At 49.3% G+C, this 22,078-nt stretch overlaps 1 protein-coding gene across 4 annotated transcripts in view; it reads right to left on the bottom strand.

The window, feature by feature from the left end:
* Window positions 1–22,078, bottom strand: part of LOC143290594 (uncharacterized) — a 36,324-nt gene that overhangs the window by 9,857 nt on the left and 4,389 nt on the right. For 2 of the 4 annotated variants that reach the window (XM_076600177.1, XM_076600181.1), the window contains exons 2-7: window positions 20,792–21,046; window positions 14,375–14,584; window positions 10,965–11,060; window positions 9,811–9,957; window positions 8,206–8,301; window positions 7,025–7,171 (exon numbers count right to left, since the gene is read on the bottom strand). In XM_076600177.1, coding sequence (XP_076456292.1) covers window positions 7,025–7,171; window positions 8,206–8,301; window positions 9,811–9,957; window positions 10,965–11,060; window positions 14,375–14,584; window positions 20,792–21,046 — 951 coding nt within the window. The remainder of the gene's footprint in view (window positions 1–7,024; window positions 7,172–8,205; window positions 8,302–9,810; window positions 9,958–10,964; window positions 11,061–14,374; window positions 14,585–20,791; window positions 21,047–22,078) is intronic. The other 2 variants (XM_076600178.1, XM_076600180.1) reach the window with 2 other exon arrangements.

Consider the following 22,078-nt stretch of genomic DNA (forward strand, 5'->3'; position numbering starts at 1 on the left):
GGTGGCTATGGACGCAAGTTTCAAGTTTCAAGTTTCAATTATCCTTTCACTCCTATTGGAGTATGGAGGATTACTGCAAAATAATCTTTTCGTGCCCAGAACAAACATTTCCAAATACACAACAATGTCACATAAAAGTTGAGAAAACACAAATGTCTTATAACTCCAAAAGTATAGCTAGGCAACCTTTGCAAATGTAATAATCTTATTTACAGCTAAAATGACTTTTTGGCCTCCTTTGAGCAAATAACAAAAATTAAAAACCGATTTCGCACACACTTCCAAATCAGAGTTGTTCCATGGAATCTCTGACTGTAAAAGCACGGAAATGAACAAACAACAAAACAACAACCATTCGGCCACCACCCTCCCCCTCCACCACCCTCCCCCTGCTATCACCCTGCCCCTCCACCAGCCTCCCCCTCCTATCACCCACCACCCTCCCCCTGCTATCACCCTACCCCTCCACCACCCTTCCCCTCCACCACCCTCCCCCTGCTATCACCCTACCCCTCCACCACCCTCCCCCTGCTATCACCCTACCCCTCCACCACGCTCCCCCTGCTATCACCCTACCCCTCCACCACCCTCCATCCTACCCCTCCACCATCCTCCCCCTCCACCACCCTCCGCTTATTATCACCCACCACCCTCCCCCTCCTATCACCCACCACCCTCCCCCTCCTATCACCCACCACCCTCCCCCTCCTATCACCCACCACCCTCCCCCTCCACCACCCTCCACCCTACCCCTCCACCACCCTCGCCCTCTTATCACCCACCACCCTCCCCCTCCACCACCCTCCACCCTACCCATCCACTACCTTACCCCTCCACCACCCTCCTCCTCCTATCACCCACCACCCTCCCCCTCCACCACCCTACCCCTCCTATAACCCACCACCCTCCCCCTCCACCACCCTACCCCTCCATCACCCACCACCCTCCTTTCACCCATCACCCACCACCCTCCTATCACCCACCACCCTCTCCCTCCATCACCCACCACCCTCCCCCTCCATCACCCACCACCCTCCCCCTCCATCACCCACCACCCTCCCCCTCCATCACCCTCCATCACCCACCACCCTCCTTTCACCCATCACCCACCACCCTCCTATCACCCACCACCCTCTCCCTCCTATCACCCACCACCCTCCCCCTCCATCACCCACCACCCTCTCCCTCCTATCACCCACCACCCTCTCCCTCCTATCACCCACCACCCTCCTATCACCCACCACCCTCTCCCTCCTATCACCCACCACCCTCCTATCACCCACCACCCTCTCCCTCCTATCACCCACCACCCTATCCCTCCTATCACCCACCACCCTCCCCCTCCTATCACCCACCACCCTCTCCCTCCTATCACCCACCACCATCCCCCTCCTATCACCCACCACCCTCCCCCTGCTACCACCCTCCCCCTGCTATCACCCTACCCCTCCACCACCCTCCCCCTGCTATCACCCTACCCCTCCACCACCCTCCCCCTGCTATCACCCTACCCCTCCACCACCCTCCATCCTACCCCTCCACCATCCTCCCCTTCCACCACCCTCCGCTTATTATCACCCACCACCCTCCCCCTCCTATCACCCACCACCCTCCCCCTCCTATCACCCACCACCCTCCCCCTCCACCACCCTCCACCCTACCCCTCCACCACCCTCGCCCTCTTATCACCCACCACCCTCCCCCTCCACCACCCTCCACCCTACCCATCCACTACCTTACCCCTCCACCACCCTCCTCCTCCTATCACCCACCACCCTCCCCCTCCACCACCCTACCCCTCCTATAACCCACCACCCTCCCCCTCCACCACCCTACCCCTCCATCAACCACCACCCTACTATCACCCACCACCCTCTCCCTCCTATCACCCACCACCCTCCCCCTCCATCACCCACCACCCTCCCCCTCCATCACCCACCACCCTCCCCCTCCATCACCCTCCATCACCCACCACCCTCCTTTCACCCATCACCCACCACCCTCCTATCACCCACCACCCTCTCCCTCCTATCACCCACCACCCTCCCCCTCCTATCACCCACCACCCTCTCCCTCCTATCACCCACCACCCTCCTATCACCCACCACCCTCTCCCTCCTATCACCCACCACCCTCCTATCACCCACCACCCTCTCCCTCCTATCACCCACCCTCTCCCTCCTATCACCCACCACCCTCACCCTCCTATCACCCACCACCCTCTCCCTCCTATCACCCACCACCGTCCAACTCCATCACCCACCACCCTCTCCCTCCTATCACCCACCACCATCCCCCTCCTATCACCCACCACCCTCCCCCTGCTATCACCCTACCCCTCCACCACCCTCCCCCTGCTATCACCCTACCCCTCCACCACCCTCCATCCTACCCCTCCACCATCCTCCCCCTCCACCACCCTCCGCTTATTATCACCCACCACCCTCCCCCTCCTATCACCCACCACCCTCCCCCTCCTATCACCCACCACCCTCCCCCTCCACCACCCTCCACCCTACCCCTCCACCACCCTCGCCCTCTTATCACCCACCACCCTCCCCCTCCACCACCCTCCACCCTACCCATCCACTACCTTACCCGTCCACCACCCTCCTCCTCCTATCACCCACCACCCTCCCCCTCCACCACCCTACCCCTCCTATAACCCACCACCCTCTCCCTCCTATCACCCACCACCCTCCCCCTCCATCACCCACCACCCTCCTTTCACCCATCACCCACCACCCTCCTATCACCCACCACCCTCTCCCTCCTATCACCCACCACCCTCTCCCTCCTATCACCCACCACCCTCCCCCTCCATCACCCACCACCCTCCCCCTCCATCACCCACCACCCTCCCCCTCCATCACCCTCCATCACCCACCACCCTCCTTTCACCCATCACCCACCACCCTCCTATCACCCACCACCCTCCCCCTCCATCACCCACCACCCTCCCCCTCCATCACCCACCACCCTCTCCCTCCTATCACCCACCACCCTCTCCCTCCTATCACCCACCACCCTCCTATCACCCACCACCCTCTCCCTCCTATCACCCACCACCCTCCTATCACCCACCACCCTCTCCCTCCTATCACCCACCACCCTCTCCCTCCTATCACCCACCACCCTCCCCCTCCTATCACCCACCACCCTCTCCCTCCTATCACCCACCACCCTCCAACTCCATCACCCACCACCCTCTCCCTCCTATCACCCACCACCATCCCCCTCCTATCACCCACCACCCTCTCCCTCCTATCACCCACCACCCTCCTATCACCCACCACCCACCCCCTCCATCACCCACCACCCTCTCCCTCCTATCACCCACCACCCTCCCCCTCCATCACCCACCACCCTCTCCCTCCTATCACCCACCACCCTCACCCTCCTATCACCCACCACCCTCCCCCTCCTATCACCCACCACCCTCCCCCTCCATCACCCACCACTCTCCACCTCCTATCACCCACCACCCTCCCCCTCCATCACCCACCACCCTCCACCTCCTATCACCCACCACCCTCCCCTTCCTATCACCCACCACCCTCCACCTCCTATCACCCACCACCCTCCCCCTCCATCACCCACCACTCTCCACCTCCTATCACCCACCACCCTCCCCCTCCATCACCCACCACCCTCCACCTCCTATCACCCACCACCCTCCCCTTCCTATCACCCACCACCCTCCACCTCCTATCACCCACCACCCTCCCCCTCCATCACCCACCACCCTCCACCTCCTATCACCCACCACCCTCCACCTCCATCACCCACCACTCTCCCCCTCCTATCACCCACCACCCTCTCCCTCCTATCACGCACCACCCTCCCCCTCCACCACCCTCCACCCTACCCATCCACTACCTTACCCCTCCACCACCCTCCTCCTCCTATTACCCACCACCCTCCCCCTCCACCACCCTACCCCTCCTATAACGCACCACCCTCCCCCTCCACCACCCTACCCCTCCATCACCCACCACCCTCCTTTCACCCATCACCCACCACCCTCCTATCACCCACCACCCTCTCCCTCCTATCACCCACCACCCTCCCCCTCCATCACCCACCACCCTCCCCCTCCATCACCTACCACCCTCCCCCTCCTATCACCCACCACCCTCCACCTCCATCACCCACCACCCTCCCCCTCCTATCACCCACCACCCTCTCCCTCCTATCACCCACCACCCTCCCCCTCCATCACCCACCACCCTCCTATCACCCACCACCCTCTCCCTCCTATCACCCACCACCCTCTCCCTCCTATCACCCACCACCCTCCTATCACCCACCACCCTCTCCCTCCTATCACCCACCATCCTCCCCCTCCTATCACCCACCACCCTCTCCCTCCTATCACCCACCACCCTCCTATCACCCACCACCCACCCCCTCCATCACCCACCACCCTCCCCCTCCATCACCCACCACCCTCCCCCTCCATCACCCACCACCCTCCCCCTCCATCACCCACCACCCTCCCCTTCCTATCACCCACCACCCTCCACCTCCTATCACCTACCACCCTCCCCCTCCATCACCCACCACCCTCCCCTTCCTATCACCCACCACCCTCCACCTCCTATCACCCACCACCCTCCCCCTCCATCACCCACCACCCTCCACCTCCATCACCCACCACCCTCCCCCTCCTATCACCCACCACCCTCTCCCTCCTATCACCCACCACCCTCCACCTCCATCACCCACAACCCTCCCCCTCCATCACTCACCACCCTCCTCCTCCTATCACCCACCACCCTCCACCTCCTATCACTCACCACCCACCACCCTCCTATCACCCACCACCCTCTCCCTCCTATCACCCACCACCCTCCCCCTCCATTACCCCCACCCTCCTATCACCTACCACCCTCCCCTCCATCACCCACCACCCTCCCCCTCCTATCACTCTCCCCCTCCTATCACCCACCACCCCCTTCAAACATCAACCCACGCCACACACCTATCGAGGAGAGCACCGAGACCCTCTCCCGTGAGCAACCCAACCGACACACGTCCATCCATCACGACGGAACCAAAACTACCCCAATCCATCAGGGAACACCCAAAGGACCCCTATCAGGGAGAGAACCACGAAACACTCACATACCAGGAGCCCCCCTCCAATCACGCCAACGCGCATCCATCAGGAGGGAACAAAGAGACTCGCCCAATCAGCCACCACCCTCCAAACACAACACCACACCTATCACGCATCCTAAACACGCAACCACCAAGTCGCGGGGGGTAGGGGGGGGGCGGGCGGGGGGGGGGGCGGGTCCTATCACCACACACCACTACTATCACCACCACACCCTCTCCCTCCTATCAACCACCATCCTTCAGCACTGTCCTATACACTTCACACCCCTCATACCCTCCTGATCAGCAGACGGCATCATTCTCTCCTATACCGACCACTCCACCGCCTCATAGCATCGCACCCCCCCCCCCACCCACCACCCTCCCCTCATCTCATCACAACTCATCCCTCCCTCACCTACCATATCACCCACAACAACCTAATCCATCCTTTTTATCACCCACGCAACACTGCTCATACTACCTCCATCACCCACCACCCTCCCCTCTCCTATCACTCACCACCCTCCACCTCCTATCACCCACCACCCTCCACCTCCTATCACCCACCACCCTCACCCTCCTATCACCCACCACCCTCCCTCCTCTCCACCCTCACCCTCCATCACCACCACCCTCCTTTCACCCACCACCCTCATATCACCCACCACCCTCACCCTCCTATCACCCACCAACCCTCCCCTTCCTATCACTCACCACCCTCACCCTCCATCACCCACCACCCTCCTTTCACCCACCACCCTCCCCTCCATCACCCACCACCCTCCTTTCACCCACCACCCTCCTATCCCCCACCACCCACCACCCTCCTATCACCCACCACCCTCCCCCTCCATCACCCACCACCCTCCTATCACCTACCACCCTCCCCTCCATCACCCACACCCTCCCCCTCCTATCACTCTCCCCCTCCTATCACCCACCACCCCTCAAAAGGAGGAACAGCGGGGCAGAAGTATCAGGGAGGGAGAGCAAAAGGAGGAACAGCGGGGCAGAAGTATCAGGGAGGGAGAGCAAAAGGAGGAACAGCGGGTCAGAAGTATCAGGGAGGGAGAGCAAAAGGAGGAACAGCGGGGCAGAAGTATCAGGGAGGGAGAGCAAAAGGAGAAACAGCGGGTCAGAAGTATCAGGGAGGGAGAGCAAAAGGAGGAACAGCGGGGCAGAAGTATCAGGGAGGGAGGGAGAGCAAAAGGAGGAATAGCGGGTCAGAAGTATCAGGGAGGGAGGGAGAGCAAAAGGAGGAACAGCGGGGCAGAAGTATCAGGGAGGGAGGGGGAACAAAAGGAGGAACAGCGGGCAGAAGTATCAGGGAGGGAGGGCAAAAGGAGGAACAGCGGGGCAGAAGTATCAGGGAGGGAGGGAGAGCAAAAGGAGGAACAGCGGGCAGAAGTATCAGGGAGGGAGGGGGAACAAAAGGAGGAACAGCGGGGCAGAAGTATCAGGGAGGGAGGGAGAGCAAAAGGAGGAATAGCGGGTCAGAAGTATCAGGGAGGGAGGGAGAGCAAAAGGAGGAACAGCGGGGCAGAAGTATCAGGGAGGGAGGGGGAACAAAAGGAGGAACAGCGGGCAGAAGTATCAGGGAGGGAGGGCAAAAGGAGGAACAGCGGGGCAGAAGTATCAGGGAGGGAGAGCAAAAGGAGGAACAGCGGGCAGAAGTATCAGGGAGGGAGGGGGAACAAAAGGAGGAACAGCGGGCAGAAGTATCAGGGAGGGAGGGGAGACAAAAGGAGGAACAGCGGGGCAGAAGTATGAGGGAGGGGGAACAAAAGGAGGAACAGCGGGGCAGAAGTATCAGGGAGGGAGGGGAGACAAAAGGAGGAACAGCGGGGCAGAAGTATCAGGGAGGGGGGGAGAGCAAAAGGACGAACAGCGGGGCAGAAGTACAGCGGGGCAGAAGTACCGTGGGCCTGACGTGTCCGACAAGAGGGAGGGAGCCAGCCGGGGTCACACTGCTCACAGTGTCCAGTCTCTCTGTCACACGCCGCCCCGTCCTTACACGGTCCACACTTCTTCTGGCAGTCAGCGCCGTACGTACCGCTCTCACAGTCTGGAAGAGAAAGAAAAGGGAGACAATAACCTGACGTCAGTGAGGCGAGTACACCACACACGTGCGGTAACTCTCCCCTCTCCAACGCCACGAAGCTGTCACTGCACAGCGGAAGTGTGCAGAACAGTGAGACTGACAGCCTGCGATCAAGTCAGGAACAGGAACAGAGGAACAGCCACGCTTCTTGTCGTAGACACTGTGCCTTACACTGGATTCCTAGGAATCAACAACTACTGCAACAACCATAACAATAACAACAACGTCAATAATAATAATAACGATAAAGATTGCAATAGCCGAGTGGTTAAAGCGTTGGACTTTCAATCTGAGGGTCCCGGGTTCGAATCACGGTAACGGCGCCTGGTGGGTAAAGGGTGGAGATTTTTCCGTTCTCCCAGGTCAACATATGTGCAGACCTGCTAGTGCCTGAACCCCCTTCGTGTGTATAAGCACGCAGTAGATCAAATACGCACGTTAAAGATCCTGTAACCCATGTCAGTGATCGGTGGGTTATGGAGACACGAAAATACCCAGCATGCATGAACCACGACAGAGTCATCGGCAAGTCGATGTTGGTCGTGTAACGGAAAGAAGAAGAAGAAGATTGTGATAATAGTAATAAGAAAAATGATGATAATAATGATAACTATAATGATAATAATAATGATGATGATGATGATGATGACAACAACAACAACACCAACACCAATAATAATAATAATAATAATAACAATGACAATAATAATGTGTTTTAGAAATAATAAGAAGTACCAGAAGAATAATTCATGTATGTATTGCCTATCCATGTACAGCTTACATGATGCTAAACATAGTTTCCAGTAAGACACAAGAGCGGGATAACCATATGTAGATAGACAGACAGACAGACAGACAGACAGACAGACAGACAGACAGCTAGATAGCTAGATAGACAGATACTGCTATGATAGATAGATAGATAGATAGCAGCTCACATTTTATGAAACAGTTCATCATTGAAGTGCAGCGATGCGTCATATGAAGGAGACACTTACTGATACACTGTCCGTCGTTCATGTAGCAACCTTGAGGACTGCAGTGACTGGGGCAGGACAGAGTGCAGTTCTCTCCGTAGTAACCTGGATTGCACACTGACAGAAGGGAACTCAAGTTAGAGCATGCGGCGACAATTATCACTTTCCTTCATTTTGATCGGTGCATCACGATGATGATGATGATGATACTACTACTACTACTGTTACTTTGACTTCTACTACTAATGATAATAATGATAACAACAACAACAACAACAACAATAATGATAATCGATCGTTTTTATGCAGCACATATGTTTCGTAACACTGCTCAGATGGTGTACTGTACAGACTCCATCACCCACCACCCTCCCTCTCCTATCACTCACCACCCTCCACCTCCTATCACCCACCACCCTCCACCTCCTATCACCCACCACCCTCACCCTCCTATCACCCACCAACCCTCCCCTTCCTATCACTCACCACCCTCACCCTCCATCACCCACCACCCTCCTTTCACCCACCACCCTCCTATCACCCACCACCCTCTCCCTCCTATCACCCACCACCCTCCCCCTCCATCACCCACCACCCTCCTTTCACCCACCACCCTCCTATCCCCCACCACCCACCACCCTCCTATCACCCACCACCCTCCCCCTCCATCACCCACCACCCTCCTATCACCTACCACCCTCCCCTCCATCACCCACCACCCTCCCCCTCCTATCACTCTCCCCCTCCTATCACCCACCACCCCTCAAAAGGAGGAACAGCGGGGCAGAAGTATCAGGGAGGGAGAGCAAAAGCAGGAACAGCGGGTCAGAAGTATCAGGGGGGGAGGGGGAACAAAAGGAGGAACAGCGGGGCAGAAGTATCAGGGAGGGAGGGAGAGCAAAAGGAGGAACAGCGGGTCAGAAGTATCAGGGAGGGAGGGAGAGCAAAAGGAGGAACAGCGGGGCAGAAGTATCAGGGAGGGAGAGCAAAAGGAGGAACAGCGGGCTGAAGTATCAGGGAGGGAGAGCAAAAGGAGGAACAGCGGGCAGAAGTATCAGGGAGGGAGGGGGGACAAAAGGAGGAACAGCGGGGCAGAAGTATCAGGGAGGGAGAGCAAAAGGAGGAACAGCGGGACAGAAGTATCAGGGAGGGAGAGCAAAAGGAGGAACAGCGGGTCAGAAGTATCAGGGAGGGAGAGCAAAAGGAGGAACAGCGGGGCAGAAGTATCAGGGAGGGAGAGCAAAAGGAGGAACAGCGGGGCAGAAGTATCAGGGAGGGAGAGCAAAAGGAGGAACAGCGGGTCAGAAGTATCAGGGAGGGAGAGCAAAAGGAGGAACAGCGGGGCAGAAGTATCAGGGAGGGAGAGCAAAAGGAGGAACAGCGGGACAGAAGTATCAGGGAGGGAGAGCAAAAGGAGGAACAGCGGGCAGAAGTATCAGGGAGGGAGAGCAAAAGGAGGAACAGCGGGCAGAAGTATCAGGGAGGGAGGGAGAGCAAAAGGACGAACAGCGGGGCAGAAGTATCAGGGAGGGAGAGCAAAAGGAGGAACAGCGGGCAGAAGTATCAGGGAGGGAGGGAGAGCAAAAGGACGAACAGCGGGGCAGAAGTACAGCGGGGCAGAAGTACCGTGGGCCTGACGTGTCCGACAAGAGGGAGGGAGCCAGCCGGGGTCACACTGCTCACAGTGTCCAGTCTCTCTGTCACACGCCGCCCCGTCCTTACACGGTCCACACTTCTTCTGGCAGTCAGCGCCGTACGTACCGCTCTCACAGTCTGGAAGAGAAAGAAAAGGGAGACAATAACCTGACGTCAGTGAGGCGAGTACACCACACACGTGCGGTAACTCTCCCCTCTCCAACGCCACGAAGCTGTCACTGCACAGCGGAAGTGTGCAGAACAGTGAGACTGACAGCCTGCGATCAAGTCAGGAACAGGGACAGAGGAACAGCCACGCTTCTTGTCGTAGACACTGTGCCTTACACTGGATTCCTAGGAATCAACAACTACTGCAACAACCATAACAATAACAACAACGTCAATAATAATAATAGCGATAAAGATTGCAATAGCCGAATGGTTAAAGCGTTGGACTTTCAATCTGAGGGTCCCGGGTTCGAATCACGGTAACGGCGCCTGGTGGGTAAAGGGTGGAGATTTTTCCGTTCTCTCAGGTCAACATATGTGCAGACCTGCTAGTGCCTGAACCCCCTTCGTGTGTATAAGCACGCAGTAGATCAAATACGCACGTTAAAGATCTTGTAACCCATGTCAGTGATCGGTGGGTTATGGAGACACGAAAATACCCAGCATGCATGAACCACGACAGAGTCATCGGCAAGTCGATGTTGGTCGTGTAACGGAAAGAAGAAGAAGAAGATTGTGATAATAGTAATAAGAACTATAATGATAATAATAATGATGATGATGATGATGATGATGACAACAACAACAACACCAACACCAATAATAATAATAACAATGACAATAATAATGTGTTTTAGAAATAATAAGAAGTACCAGAAGAATAATTCATGTATGTATTGCCTATCCATGTACAGCTTACATGATGCTAAACATAGTTTCCAGTAAGACACAAGAGCGGGATAACCATATGTAGATAGACAGACAGACAGACAGACAGACAGACAGACAGACAGACAGCTAGATAGCTAGATAGACAGATACTGCTATGATAGATAGATAGATAGATAGCAGCTCACATTTTATGAAACAGTTCATCATTGAAGTGCAGCGATGGGTCATATGAAGGAGACACTTACTGATACACTGTCCGTCGTTCATGTAGCAACCTTGAGGACTGCAGTGACAGGGACAGGGCAGAGTGCAGTTCTCTCCGTAGTAACCTGGATTGCACACTGACAGAAGGGAACTCAAGTTAGAGCATGCGGCGACAATTATCACTTTCCTTCATTTTGATCGGTGCATCACGATGATGATGATGATGATACTACTACTACTACTGTTACTTTGACTTCTACTACTAATGATAATAATGATAACAACAACAACAACAACAACAATAATGATAATCGATCGTTTTTATGCAGCACATATGTTTCGTAACACTGCTCAGATGGTGTACTGTACAGACTCCATCACACTCCACTCACACAGTTCGTGCACTAACACCGCACACTAATACACAACCATCCACTGACAGAGTCAGAGACAGACAGACAAACAGACAGAGGGAGACAGAGACAGACAGTGAGAGTGAGACTGTAACATAACTAAACGATTGCTTAGCAAAATAAATACGCCTTGAAACTGGTCTTAAATACACTCTGAGATGAATTATTACAGACTGGTTGGCAGCGACCCCCACCGCCACCCCCCACTCCCCCCTTTTTTTTTTTCTTTTTTTGAGCAATGAAAAAACGAGACTCCCCCCCCCCCCCCGCCCCCCTCCCCCCAGATGTCTTCATTTCAGGCTGTGCACCTTTCAAAACCTTCTCACAGGAAGGACAAGGAGAAGGAGAGGAGCGCAACTTGAAAGTGAAGCAGGTTGGTACAGCGGAAGTGACCCATCAACGTAGCGATAGCCAAGAACCGCAACTCTGTATTCACAACGCAGCTAACAAGCTGTAAGCAAGAACCGCAACTCTGTATTCACTACGCAACTAACAAGCTGTAAGCAAGAACCGCAACTCTGTATTCACTACGCAACTAACAAGTGATAGGCAAAAACCGCAACTCTGTATTCACATAGTGGCTGACAAGTGATAGGCAAGAACCACAACTCTGTATTCACTACGCAGTTAACAAGCTGTAAGCAAGAATCGCAACTCTATATTCACTACATGGCTAACATGCGACAGGCAAGAACCGCAACTCTATTCACTACGCAGCTAACAAGCGATAGGAAAGAACCCTAACTCTCTAATCACAAAGTGGCTAACAAGCAACAAAATAATCACAAAGTGGCTAACAAGCAACAAAGTAATCACAAAGTGGCTAACAAGCAACAAAGTAATCACAAAGTGGCTAACAAGCAACAAAGTAATCACAAAGTGGCTAACAAGCAACAAAATACAGCACACACTGGAGCAGCATAGAGGAACGATGTTGCACTGTGAAATCCATGTCAAAGAAAAACATAGCACAGCACACAGTGGTACAAACACAGTGCATGCTGCACAGTGAAATCCATGTCAAAGAAAAACATAGCACAGCACATAGTGGTACAAACACAGTGCATATTGCACAGTGAAATCCATGTCAAAGCAAAACATAGCACAGCACACAGTGGTACAAACACAGTGCATATTGCACAGTGAAATCCATGTCAAAGCAAAACATAGTACAGCACATAGTGGTACAAACACAGTGCATATTGCACAGTGAAATCCATGTCAAAGCAAAACATAGCACAGCACACAGTGGTACAAACACAGTGCATATTGCACAGTGAAATCCATGTCAAAGCAAAACATAGCACAGCACACAGTGGTACAAACACAGTGCATGTTGCACAGTGAAATCCCACATGTCAAACCAAATGGCAACACTACACGTGGTGGTACAGTACAGCACTATGCAGCGATTCGCAGCACAGCACAGCACCTCGTATCGCAAAGTGGCGCAGCACAGTCCAGTACAGCACATCACTGCGAGACCAGTGCACAAGTGGAACTGATATCTTTCTGATCGCGCTGCTCACAGCTCACAGTGAGACAGCAGTTTTAGGCTTCTGTCACAGGTAGATTCCCAGTTTCAGTTTCAGTTTCTCAAGGAGGCGCTACTTCCTTCGGACCACGCTGCAAGGTAGATGCCTGACCAGCAGCACAACCCAGCGTGTTTTGTCAGGCCTTCCACGCATACATGTATGTTAAGTTTGTGTACCTGTCAGAATGAAATTCTTTAACAGAATTTGCCGTGGGTTACTTTTCGGTGCGCCAAGTACGTTCTACACACGGGACCTCGGTGCATCATCTCATCCCAGTGGCTAGACGCTGACTTTGACTTTCCAGTCAAACTATGCAGAAAGGGAGAGAGCGAGATTCGAACCTTGACCGTGACGGACACAGTGTTGGCAGAAAAGAGTCTCCATCATTCTAAGCTTTCTCACCATTCCGTCATCATCCTCACAGACACTGACAACTGTTTGTGACTATGGTTGTAGATATATGGGTCACAGCAGGAGCTGTGCTGTGAGCTGCACCACGGACTAGCGGTGGCCGAGCGACCTCTGAGGTGTGTGCAATGGGTGGCCACACACACACAAAAAGCGGTGACAGCTAGTGGTCAGCTAGTGGTCAGCTAGCTGCACTGCTGGCTACAACTTCAGTGACAGTTCGAATCCCGCTCTCACTCTTTCTCCCACGTTTGACTGGTAAGTCAAACTGGGCGTCTGGTCATTCGGATGATAAACTGAGGTCCCGTGGAAGGCAGTCTGTTGTGCAAATGACCCCGTGTTTGAGAAGCGCTTAGAGCTTGGTACCCGACCGAGAATCGGCGCAAAAGAAGTATCAATATCAATCAATCAATCAATCCCGAGCGCAGCACGCACTTGGCGCACTGAACAAGAACCCATGGCAACGAGAGTTTTGTCCTCTGGCAAAATGATGTAAAAGAACTCCACTCTGATAGGTGCACCAATATATAAACACGCAGTCAAGGCCTGACAAGCGCGTTGGGTTATGCTGCTGTCAGGCATCTGCCTAGCAGATGTGGTGTGGCGTATATGGATTTGTCCGAACGCAGTGACGCCTCCTTCAGAAACTGAAACTGAAACTGAAACTAAAACACAGTGACAGCTGACATGGCCACACTAGTAGCTGCTGTCTGGCTAGCTGGGTGCTGGCGGTGCCCATGGCTGTCGTTCACACCATTGGTCGGTTTCTTCGGTTAAGACTGTGATCATCGTCATTTGGAGTTCACAAAATACAGAGGAACGGAACAAGGGATTGCGCCGCAATGTATAGTATGACCACAACAGTTGTTGTTGTTGTTTTTTACCGTGAAAAACAGATAATTACCTTTCAGAGAAGAGTCAAACAACTTGGCTCTATCACCCGCTAGATATCCAGAAGGTTGAAAAGTCAGACTCTCCATGTAGCACGAGAGTTTACCTAACAAAGCTGTGTTTTCACCAGCCGATAAGCTGATAAAATGACCACATGAAGTAACATTTCAAAGTTTGTCACTTGTAAGTCTTTCGCACACTTACCGAAGATTTCAAATTCACACAGACCAAAGGGATGATAGTGGATCTGTCTGCCACTGACTGTTCGTGAGAAGCGGACAAGCTGGCCGTGGATAGGCTGGTTGCAGTTCACTGTGGCTTCCCTGCTTCGTGCTCCCAACAGTCGCCGTAATTGCATGTGCCGGCACACAGTTCCGTCCACTGTGATCTCAATCCAGCCCAGCTGATAGCGCCCTGACAACACGTCACTGACTGGTTAATTGATTTATTTTCATGTATAAGAACATTTGCAACGGGGACATGTTTGCCTTCAATGTGTGTATAATTTTCGTTCTTAAACCATGAAGATAGTGGCAACTTAATTCAAAGATGATTTGATCATCAGTTTCTTCTTTTTTTTTTTTTTTTTTTTTTTTTTTTTTTTTGCTGCCCCATCATCTGCACCGTTTCAGTGGCATTACTCCCACGCCGCTCATTTAGATTCCTCTATACACAGCCACACCCGGGTTCGTCCGTCGCAGTTCCAGCGTCGGCAGTCCACAGGGAACCATCGATGTTAGGTCGCCAGGAGGCCACACACCAGAGGAGACCCTGCACTGCTGCTGAGTCACTTCGGTGGTGTTCAGTGGTGCCTGTTCTGTTTTAACGTACTTAGGACACCACCTACTAAGCCCCCTACTAACGACAATAATGGCTTAGTCGCGGAGCCAGACTGAGTGAGCGTCCCTCCCAGAGTGGAGACCGCCACCACGTCCCTCAAACAACAGCCCCCCATGAATCTGCCGACACTGACGACATTGACAGGACTCACCCCAAGCACGGAAGTGGAGGGGTATCGAAACTGAGGTCACCATGAGAGCAGGGCATGAAAGGCCACAGACTTTGAGACTATTTTGCTTATATTGATGACGATGAAGGAGCAGGAGGATGACGATGATGATGACGATGTTGCTATAGAGGTCCATTTTGGTTTGGGACTGCGTGACAAGGCTGTACTCTACGCTTCCTGTCATAATGATATCCCGGCGTTAACCAGGCCCGAGAGATACAGACACTTGCAGTGTTGGTCAGGTAATTAGAGCAACACACCCAAAGACGCATCCTTGAAGTGGATGACACTCGACTGTGTGGTCCCAGTCTCCCCATTTAAGCCCACAGCACACTCAACTCTGGGTAGGAGCCGGCCACGGGCCGAAAAACCCACCTCCGCTGGGATTCGAACCCGCGTCCTCCCAGCCGTCAGTCCGCGACGCTAACCACTTCGCCACGGCGGCTGGTATCAGTTTCTTCTTTACACAACGCACATCTTCCATCTGCTAACTGTATAGGGCAATGTCTGCAGCATTTTCTAAGATACCCAACCATGAGTGTTGGTCGAAGCTTGTAGAATGTCTCACACAATACTCTGTCTAAGGTCTGTGCGTTTAGACAGAGATTAAAAGACCATCTCAAATGTACGCTGATTTAGAGAATCTGAATTCGGGGACTGACCACTGGCTTTTTTAAAGCCAGGACGAAAAAGGAAGGAAACATTTTGTCAAGACAGGTCCCCACAGCAAACGGCAGGTAACATTTTGTCAAGACAGGTCCCCACAGCAAACTGCAGGTAACATTTTGTCAAGACAGTTCTACATTTGTCCCCCACAGCAAACTGCAGGTAACATTTTGTCACAACAAACCCAAAAGCAGACAAGGTCGTTTATTATCTGCACGCTATAAGTTATATGAGATATGTTTATAGCTTTGTCACACTCTGCACGCTATAAGTTATAGGAGATATGTTTATAGCTTTGTCACACTCTGCACGCTATAAGTTATAGGAGATATGTTCATTGCTTCACTGACTGCTCCGCTCAGTGATCTAACAATGAATTCAAAGAAAAGTGGCATCACGCGATCTGAGCAGTGTTAGTCTGTATCACACACACACACACACACACACACACACACCAACTCTCTCTCTCTCACACACACACACACACACACACACACACACACACACACACACACACACACACACACACACACACACACACCAACTCTCTCTCTCTCACACACACACACACACCAACTCACGCACGCACACACACACACACACACACACACACACACACACACACACCAACTCTCTCTCTCACACACACACACCAACTCACGCACATACACACACACACACACACACACACACACACACACACACACACACACACACACACACACACACACACACACACACACACACACCGTTCCACATAACTGTTGTAATCTTTCTTTTCTTGCTTGCTTTCTTCTTCACCTTCTTCTTACTCTTCTTCGCTCTGCACAGTAGTGGTGTACAGTTTGTTGTTCCTGCAGACCTGAATTCCATATCAGAAGCTATCAAGTCCTCGTCCCATCCAACTTACCCTTCTGTATTCACACACACACACACACACACACACACACACACACACACACACACACACACACACACACACATATATATATATATATATATATATATATATATTGTATTACTGATGATATAAATTTTGTCTATAATTTTGAGATTGTTAAAAGTGGTATTTTGTTTAACATAGTTTCCATACTTTTGAATTATCGATTCTCCTTTTGATTTTGGACTGTTTTCCCAAGTCCACATTACTTCATTGTAAATTTAGATTGACATTTTGTGCATGTGTGATAGTGCTTTGTGTTTAAATCATACTTCATCGGGTAATCTGAAATAGCTTGTTACTGAGCTGTGAAGTTTATGCTATTTGCGTGTAACTTAATTATCTGCAAAAAAATTGTTTGACATTGTTTGCGAATACATTGTCAGTTTGTATTTATATAATCTGTCAACTCGGTCAGCTAGGATAATATTGGGGTTGTTGTTTGTTTGTTTGTTTGGTGGGTTTTTTTTCCCCTCAAAGGTCTATTATTTTAAATTGAGTTAAAACTGCTCAATAATCTTTATATTCCCAAATAATTTAACCATGTCGTTTACTTCTGACTTGTGGCCAACCAAGCAAGGACTCCGCATAGGTTATTCAAACATAAACAATGCAACAAACAAGAAGGACGATATAACAACCATTCTTCATAACACTGGAAATCCATTTCATATATTCTGTTTTGCTGAATCCCGACTCTCTTCTAACGTAACAGATGCTGATATGCACATGCCAGGGCACCAAATTATCCGCTCAGATCCAACTAAGCCCAAAACTACTGGTTTACTTTTGTATTTTGCTTCCACATTAAGATGTAAGAGATTAAACAGTCTTGAGGTTTTTGATGTAGAATCAGTTTGGGTAGATACTAAGATTAATGGTAATAATACTCTTATAGTGGGTTTTGTATACAGAAATCCATCAGAAAATGTAGAATGGGAGGATAGATTTAGTTCTGTAATGGATGAGTTGATAATGTTAAATTATGAAATTATTATTCTAGGTGATTTCAATATAGATTTGCTTAAACCAAAACCAAAGTGGCACCATAATTACTCTATGCATGGTTTAGAACAATTAATTGACAGACCAACACGCATTACTGAAAACACAAATACCTTAATAGATCACATTTACACAACCACAAAACAACACATTGTGGAGGTATGTGTTCCACCTTGTGGTAGTAGTGATCATTTCCCAGTCTGTCTCACCTGGTTTAAGAATCGTGTTAAAATTCCAAAGGTAGGACATAAAACTATATTATATAGGAGTTTTAAGAACTTTAAAAATGATGTTTTTCTCTCGGATTTAGCAAACTCATCTTTAGATTATGTATAGCAGGTAAGAGATCCTGATGAAGCTGTCGAATTTTGGATAAATACATTCTCTTCTGTATATAACAAACATGCACCATTTATTAGGAAAAGAGTTAGACAAGAAACAAAACCACCATGGATAACAAAAGAAATTGACATTGAAATTCATTATAGAGATTATTTAAAGATGTATGGATCAAATGAGCAATATAAGAAACAAAGAAATAAAGTAAGCGCCATGAAACGTAAATCGAAATATAATTATTTTCAGAAAATGTTAGTAAATACAAAAGATTCTCGTCTAATTTGGAAAGCCATCAACAAGTTGAATAATAAACATGTGGGAAAAAGACAACAAAACATCACTGATGTAACAGCAGATCAGTTAAATAATCGTTTTGCAACCATTGCTGAAAAAATTATACCGAGCGATAGGACCAGTGAAAATGACCTCTGTACTCTAAAACAGTATATTGACTCAACGAATATTCATGTTCCATTTAGTCTTCAACCAATGACTGTCTTGGATGTATGTCAAAGCCTATCACAACTAAAACAATCTGGCACACGAGATTTGGCCGGGTTAGATGGACAGATATTAAAGCTTTCTTCCCCTGTTATTGTAGATACTGTGACATATCTTTATAAATTGTATCGATAAGAAATGTTTTCCTTCTAAATTCAAGCAGGCTAGAGTCATTCCGCTGTACAAATCAGGTGAATCTTCTGATCCATCTAACTATAGGCCAGTTTCTGTCTTGTCTGCTCTGTCTAAACCCATTGAAAAACATTTGCAAAAATTGAAAAAGTTTTTGATGTAATCAATCACTCCTTGTTACTACGTAAATTAGAAGCTTATAAATTACCACCAGAGTATATTCACCTTATACAATCTTTTCTTTATGATAGGAAGCATTAATAACAATAAATGATCAAACTTCAAATTTTACATCTATTAAACATGGAGTACCACAGGGATCCATCTTAGGGCCAATTTTATTCTCCACTTATGTTAATGACTTACCTTGCTATATGAAATGTAAATGTGAAATGTTTGCAGATGACACATCCTTACATTCAAGCAAATCAGACGCCAGTAAACTAACTAATGAACTCCAAGATGATATTCAGAAACTTAATGACTGGACACACTTGAATCACATGTCCTTGAATGCTCAGAAAATGAAGTGCAGGTATGTATGTGCACGACAAAAAAGACAAAAAATGAAACATAACTTCAAACCACTATTCCTAGCCGTCAGTAAAATTGAAGAGGTAGATTCACATAAAATTCTGGGTGTCATTATTGATAAAGATCTATCTTGGACTGATCATACGAAGTACTTAAGTAAACGTCTCTCAAATAGAATACTTCAACTAGCAAAAATCAAAAAGATCCTTAATGTCCATTCACGAAAGCTCTTCTTCTGTGTACATATTCTGCCAGTAATCGATTATGCGTCAACTTTATGGGACAGCTGTAGCCTCTCAAACTTGAAGTTTATTCACCGTATGTATAAAAGAGCACTGAAAATAGTATTGTTAAAACCGAATTCCCTGACCCTAATGGACTATAAACAACTTAATATATTATCCTTTCACAACAGGCTGTACTTCAACAAAGCTGTTTGCATGCATAATGTTATGTATGGAAATGCTCCAAAAAAGATTGCAGACACTTTTAAAACTAATTAACACAGACACAACCACATGCTCTGCATACCCAGACCAAGAAACAACCTTTACAAATCCAGCTTTCTGTATTCTTGTGGAAATTTATGGAATAATCTCCCACTCACTCTGAAAAGTATCGTAAATAAAAACGTGTTTAAGAAAAATCTGAAGAATCACTTCATTGAAAATAATTAAGAGTTATACTATTTGTTAACAGTAATACAAATTTTGACCTGTTAGTCTAATATTCCTATTAATTGTGAAATGTTTTGTATATGCTTGTGTTGGTAAGGATTTTGCACTAAATGGGGGAACATGTGCATGTGGATGGGGTGGGCATGGTGTAATTGTGTCCGATAATTTGTGTTCAGTGGTGTGTGTGTGTGTGTGTGTGTGTGTGTGTGTGTGTGTGTGTGTGAAATGGAAATGCAATTGTGTATTTCTTTATCACAATATTCTTGTAAATATATATATATATATATGCATTTTGTTGTTGTTGTTGCTCTTCATGTGCTTGTTTCTTCTTTCTCTCTCTCTCTCTCCTATTTTTTTTTCTATTTTTTTTTCTTTCTTTTCCCTTCTTTTTAATTTCTAATTATTTATTTATTTATTTATTTTATCATTATTTTCATAGATGGCTTGATGTAAAAAAAGCAATTTTATTGTTGCTTATTCAATTTACCATCATGAAATAAAATCTTGACTTGACTTGACTTCACGCACACACACACACACACACACACACAGAGAGAGAGAGAGAGAGAGAGAGAGAGAGAGAGAGAGATTTGACATACAAGGATAATATCCCCATATCCTGATGTGGTAGATGTAGTGTGGCTTCCCCAGCAATTGTTGCTTATTCAATTTACCATCATGAAATAAAATCTTGACTTGACTTGACTTGACTTGACTTCACACACACACACACACACACACACACACACACACACACACACACACACACACACACACACACACACACACACATACACACACAGAGAGATTTGACATACAAGGAAAATATCCCCATATCCTGATGTGGTAGATGTAGTGTGGCTTCCCCAGGTCCACTTCCCACCAGAACGTGTGCACTGCGGACTCTCCGCCCTCCCTGTTCCTCCAGTACCAACGGGAATCGGTCATGATACAGCCAGAACCCGTCCTATTTGTGTTGCCGTCAGCGGCCTTCCCGGGGTCCATGTCATCATGCCACCCCCCAGTCCAGTTCACAGAGTAGGCAGAGAGCGGCAAGTTGGTGGCCACGTTCACTGAAACAAAGAAAGAAAGAAAAAAAGAAAGAAAAGAAAAAGACATACACACAGCAAACTGGAATCATTTCCTAACCGTTCGCGTCCTTCTTGGTTCAAGGAGAACCAGCCAGTGTGTGTATGTGTGTGTGTGTGTGCGTGTGTGTGTGTGTGTCTGTGTGTGTGCGTGTCGTGAGAGAGAAAGAAAGAGAGAGTTGGTGTGTGTGTGTGTGTGTGTGTGTGTGTGTGAGATAGAGAGTTGGTGTGTGTGTGTGTGTGTGTGTGTGTGTGTGTGTGTTGGAGCGGTGGCGGAGCGCCGGGTCAGGAGGCGAGTGTCACAGATTCCTTCACCGTATGACAACCAGTGTGCTCAGATTCTCTCGCTTCCTACAACTTCGCGTTACATGTGTTAATGATCTGTGTACATACTTTATAATTGTGTTGTTTTTGTGTGTGTACTTTTTGAAAATTATTTTTCTCTCTCTTCCTTTTCGAAATGATTTTGAGCGCTTCGAGCAAACCTAATGGAAATCTGTTCATGTAACTACTCCCCGGTATCATCATCACAATCATCATCATCATCGTTATCATTATCATCATTGTCATCATTCAGTAGCAGCAGCAGCAGCAGCAGCAGTAATAGTAGTAGTAGTAGTTGTTGTTGTATTTGTTGTTGTTGTCAGAGTATTTGTAGTTGTAGTTGTGGTAGCAATGTTTTTGTTGTCAGCATCGTCAGCATAATCTGTCTTTCTGTGTATTCATTGTTCTCTCTTTCTACCTATATGTCTGTCCGTCTGTCTGATTGCCAGTCGATTGGTCTGTTTCGGTCTGTCTGTCTGTCTGTGTGCCTGTCTGTCTGTCTGTCTCTGTCTATCTGTCTGTCTCTGTCTCTTTCTCTCTCTGCCTGTCTGTCTCTGTCTCTGTGTCTCTGTGTCTGTCCCTGTCTGTCTGTCTGTCTGTCTGTCGGTCGGTCGGTCTCTCTCTCTCTCTCTCTCTCTCTCTCTCTCTCTCGTTTTTTCTTTGTTGTTGTTGTTTTTTTCTTTTTCATTTTCA

Source organism: Babylonia areolata, chromosome 15 (assembly GCF_041734735.1).
Source record: "Babylonia areolata isolate BAREFJ2019XMU chromosome 15, ASM4173473v1, whole genome shotgun sequence".
NCBI classification, from domain to species: domain Eukaryota; kingdom Metazoa; phylum Mollusca; class Gastropoda; order Neogastropoda; family Buccinidae; genus Babylonia; species Babylonia areolata.